Source organism: Balaenoptera borealis (assembly GCF_965194805.1).
Source record: "Balaenoptera borealis genome assembly, chromosome: 8".
NCBI lineage: Eukaryota > Metazoa > Chordata > Mammalia > Artiodactyla > Balaenopteridae > Balaenoptera > Balaenoptera borealis.
The window spans coordinates 115802554-115807605 of NC_138865.1; the positions used below are offsets into that span (position 1 = coordinate 115802554).

General features: G+C 65.9%; 1 protein-coding gene across 1 annotated transcript; it reads right to left on the reverse strand.

Annotated features, from left to right (window-relative positions):
- Window positions 1-1899: 1899 nt before the first annotated feature.
- Window positions 1900-4545, reverse strand: IER5L (immediate early response 5 like). Its single transcript, XM_082403115.1, has one exon. It carries the CDS (start codon window positions 4406-4408, stop codon window positions 3197-3199), a length of 1212 nt encoding a protein of 403 aa, XP_082259241.1. The 5' UTR covers window positions 4409-4545; the 3' UTR covers window positions 1900-3196.
- Window positions 4546-5052: the final 507 nt, after the last annotated feature.

Genomic DNA, 5052 nt, shown 5'->3' on the forward strand with positions numbered 1-5052 from the left:
GGCGCCCTCCTTCCCCTCCCCACGGTTTCACTAGATCCCAGTGTGCCTGAGGTCTCTTAGCACAGCTGAAGCTCAGAAAACCTGGCAGAGGGGAGGAGAACCCCGGTCCGGGGTCCTGTTGACTTCAGAGCTCTTATTTCACAGGCCACCACCCACACTCCTTTGCCGTAAGGACAGGTGGGAGTTCCCAAGCCCCCTCGGCTGGTCCCTTCCCAGGCCCAGGTCCGCCCTCCCAACAAAGGCGGCCGACCACGTGCCCCCTGCTCCCCGCGGGCCTGGAGTGGGGATGCACGCAGCCCCCGGTTCCCGCTCTAGCCAGGGCTAGATCCCGACGCAGCGCTGTGCCCCAGGTGGGCGCCCAGCAGCCCCCAGCAGCCCCGCCGCCCCCGGCTGTGCCTCGCCCACTCCCAGCCGCTGCCGCTGCAGCACCCTGGAAGAGCGCTAGGGGGAGCTCTGGCAACTGGCTTGGTGGATTGAATCAAAACCGCGCATCAAACAGCTCTTCCTCGGACTTGGCGGGGTGGGGTGGGGGGGGGGGGAGGATGGGGAGGAGGGCGACACGCCGTTACCCTTCCTCAGCAGCTCCAGACTCTTCCCGTGGGAGGCCGAGAAAACAGCCCTGGGGGGTGAAGGTGCCTTTCCTCCCCGTAACTCACGCCTCCATAGCCTCCCTCTTCCTCCATCCCCATCGCGGGCCCTTCGCGGCCCCCCGGGCTCTGGAGTGTCCCTGAGAACTTCGCCTCGCGCGACACCGGCACCCAGAGCCCAGCGGGCTCCTGGGACTGGCTTGCGTCCGCCTCTCGGAGACTGGGGTGCGGGGCCTCTCGGCGGCAGCCACTCCTCTCGCTGCGGGAGGCGTGAAGGCTGGGGTCGGGGACGTGAGTCGTCCTGCAGGGTGGCTCGTGCAGCAAAGCTCGGGGAGCGCAGGGGCGAGAAAGAGAGCGAGAGGGCACTGGGGAGACCGCCAGGGACGGGGGGGGGCGGGGAGAGAGAGAGGGAGAGAGAGAGAGAGGGAGAGAGAGGCACTATCAAATAGCAAGCTGCCACTTTGCTTTTTTTCTTTTTCTTTTTTTCTCTTTCTTTCTTCCCCCCCCCCCTTCAATCTTTCCTATCCCCTCTTACGCTGGAACCAACCCGCGCGCCCCCGAGCCCGAGGCGCGGCTCCAGATGTGAATTTGGTTCCAGGGGGGAGGACGCGAGCTTCCTCGGGGCCTTGGCACATTCTCCCACTCTGAGGTCATTCCGTAGGTGGTCAGCGGGGAGAGCGCGCCTGGAGCCTTCCTGCCTACATCCACTGGGGAGGGAAGAGAGGCGGGCGGGAGGGAGGGGAGAGGGAGAGGGGAGGGGCGCGAGGAGGGAGGGAGACGCCGCCAGCACACCACCAAGTGGCACCGAGCAGTGATAACAAACTCAACTTAAAAAAAAGAAAAGGAAAAGGAAAAAACTTCCCCAAGTTGCAGCCCGAGATGTGCGGACGTGCGGGCGGAGGCGCAGGGCTGGGAGTGTGGGTGGCCCGCAAGCCCCCCGGCGTCCCCCGGCTGCTCTCCCCAGCCGAAGAGAGCTCAGACGTGAGGCCGACCAGGCCCTGCGCCCCTGGCAGGTCAGGAAATGTGCTGGAGGCTCGCTCGGCTTCCTGATGGAGACCCTGGGGGCGGCCGGTTCCCGTGGGGGATAGGCCCCTCTGGGGAGGGGGGCCCGGGAAGCGCGCAGCGCCGGCTTCTTCCCCAGCAACCAGCACCACACCCCCATTCCGCTCCCACCCCCGGCCCTGCGGATGTGGGCAGATCCTGCCCTCCCAGGCCCAGGAGAGCTGGGGTTTGCCGGAGGGTAGGGGTCTCTCCTCACCACCCTCTATCCTCCCCTCCACCTCCAGGCCGACCTGAAAACAAGGCACCGCCATCCTCTATAATCGACTTTTTATTAAGATTATAAATTTAAACAAATAATCTGAACAGTTTTACCCGGTGATATACAATTCAGTATGCACAAAAATACAGGGCAATGAGGGAGAAGGGCCAAGAAAGGAAGGGTTGGCAACTTGTTTTGGAGTCCACATGGTGCTGATGATAGAGAACCAGAGGGGCTGCAGACCAACCCCACCTTTTTACAACAAAAGGCTTTAAATTAAACAAGATCTATCGAGCTAAAGACACAGGACGGGGCTGTCACAGGCTCGAACAATGCTGGTTTCATGAAATGCAACCGAAGGCTGAACCAGGACAGTGCAACTTAGAAGCACACACACAAACACCACATCTGACCAGGAACTTAGTGAAAAGTCTCTAACGCAGTCGGCGGTCCCGGCCCCTCCCTCCCTCGGGGCCGCCGGGGATCCAGGTGAAGGAATCGACTTCCTTTTTTGTTTAGTGAGGACCGCAGTGCTGGGCATGATGGGAAATGTAGTCGGCTGTGCCCGCCCCCCACCCCTTCCCCAAACAGTGTCCGAGAGTGTCGGGGTGTCGGGCGCCACCCCCGAGTCTGGAAGACGGGTGGAGGAGGGGAGGAGGACAGAGCCAGAGGGGCGGGGAGAGGAGGGGTTCAAGACACCCGCCCCGCGAAGAAAAGAAAAAAAAAGTTGAAGTGTTTTCATTTCTGCCTTCTCATTTTGAGAACTTTGGAGGCCGCCCCCAGAGAGGAAATGTGACCCAAACGTCCCTTTCGGAGATAGAGTTTGCCTTTGTTTTTGCTCAGGATTTCACAAGACCCATTCCTCACCCCACGGAGGGACTCGGGAGAACGGAGCGCCGGGCTTCCTAGGTCTGACAACTGATTGGAATCGGAGCCCCGGGCCCCGCGCCCTCCTGCGCTGCGCCCCCAGCGCGCCCCGGCGGTCCGGGCGCCCTGCCTCGCCCCCGGCTGCCCGGCACCTCCACCGGGCAGCAGCCCTTCCTCACGTGGCTGGCTCCTCGCTAAACACCACTGCAATCACTACAATAAAAAGCAAAAAAAGAGTAGGAGAAACACAAAGCATACTTAAATAGGCGCTTTTTCTCTATGCAAAAATAAAGTCCAAGATCTTAGATTTCTTTTTTTTTTTATTTTACAATTTATAAAACATCAGCCATCTCCCTCTGCTCGCCCCCAGCTCAGCCCCGAGTGGCCGGGCGCCCGTTCGTTCCCTCCTCTCGCCCCTTGGCCGAGTCTTTGTCTGGCCCCAGCCCCGCGGGGCCCCGTGTCCCCGTGCCCTCGGGGGTCCCTAGAAGGCGACAATGGCTCGAGTCCAGGCGCCGAGGCTGGCGAGCGCCTGCTTGGCGCACAGCTGCCCGTTGAGCGGCGGCGGCTGCTCAGAGGAGTCCGGCTGTCGGCTCACTAGCCCGGAGAAGCCCGAGCCAAAGATGGAGATCAAGTTTGAGATGTTGGACGCGTCCGGGGACGAGTCCGGGCAGAAGTCCTCGAAGCGGGCGCGCTTGCAGGGGGCGAACGGGACGCCCCCGGGGGGCTCGGCCCCCAGGTCGCCCGCGTCCTCGTCGTCGTCCTCCTCCTCCTCCTGGCCTGGGTAATACTTGCGCTTGCAGCCGGCGGCGGACGCCAGGCCGGGTCCCGGGGCGCCCTGGCCACAGCAGGGGCAGTGGGCGGAGGCGCAGCAGTCCTGGTGCAAGTAGCCGTTCTCCACCGTGGTCACCACGTGAGTGTCCAGGTCCAGCACGGTGGTCTGGCTGCTGCAGTGCACGCCGAAGTCCGAGGGGGCCGGGTACGCGCCCCGGTAGAAGCCGGGGGAGGAGGCGGGGGCCGGGGAGGCGGGCGGGGAGGCGGCGGTAGCCGCCTGAGGGGCGGCCCCTGGGGGCGCGGAGGGCGCGGAGCAGGCGGCCGAGGCGCGAGGGTCCCGCGGGCAGAGCGCGGTGGGCGCGGGAGGCGGCAGCGGCGCAGGACCCGGCTGCAGCGGCTCCAAGGGCTGCCCGCGGTGGGGCGCGCCGTGCGGCGGCTGGAGCGCGGCGCACCCGGGCAGCTCCGAGAGCGCCCCCGCGCCGCCCGCGGGCGCCCCGGCCGCCGCCGCCGCGCAGCCCCTGGGCGTCGGGTGCTGGTGCTGGTGCAGCTGCTGCTGGAGGTGCAGCTGGTGGAGCTGGTGGAGCTGGTGCAGCTGGTGCCGGGCGACAGGTTCGCGCGCCTCCGCGTCCCCGCCGCCGCCAAGTTGGAGCGGGCCGAAGTCGGCCGCGCTGGCCGGCATGCCCGGCGCCGCGTACGCGAGGTGCTGGTGCTGGTGGTGGGGTGGCTGCTGCTGTTGCTGCTGCTGCTGGCGCCGGTAGAGCTCGGCGTAGCGCTCGCTCAGGTAGAGCTGGCGCGCGTTGCGGAGCACGTAGGACACCAGGAGGTTCTTGTGCAGCTTGATGCCGCCGCGCTGGGTCCGGGAGCTGTGGATCTTGCGCAGGGAGATGCTGATCAGGCTCTGGGCGTCCAGGGCGCACTCCATGCTCCCGCGGAGACGGCGGCGGCGGAGCAGCCGCGACCGCTGCTGCTGCTTATGCTGCTGCTGTTTCGGCCTCCAGCCGGCCTCCGGGACGCGCTGGTCAGGGGAAACGGAGCCCGGGTCAGCGGGTCGGCTGCGCTCCGAGAGGAGCCGCCACCATGCGCTGCGCGCCACCCGCGGGCTCGTGCTCCCCAGACGGCGCCAAAGCAATGAGCCTCGGCCGGCCCCGGCCCCAGCTATTTAGCCGGGCGTCCGGGCCCCGCCCCACACCGGATGAGCCAATAAGAGTGCCCAAAACCTCCCGAGTGACAGACGCTACCCGCCCCGGGGCCACTAGACTGGCCAATCAGACCAAGGCGGTTCCTTTGTGCTATTCAAATACCGAACGGACCCCGGGCCTCCAACGCCGCCGCTGCCTCGAATGTTCTCCTGTGGCCGCGGCGCCGCGCGGGACTCGGAGCCACCGAGGCCGCTGTCTGCGACATGGGTCGCTTCGCAGCCGCCACGTTGGAGCCCGCGGCCGCCCTCGGCTTAGTTCCTGGGAGCCGGGGGTCGGCTCACCTGCGTGCTGCTGCTACGGCTCCTCCCCCTTCCGTACGGCTGGGCCTCACCTGCGGCAGGTGAGCGCGGCTCCCACTCCCGGCCAC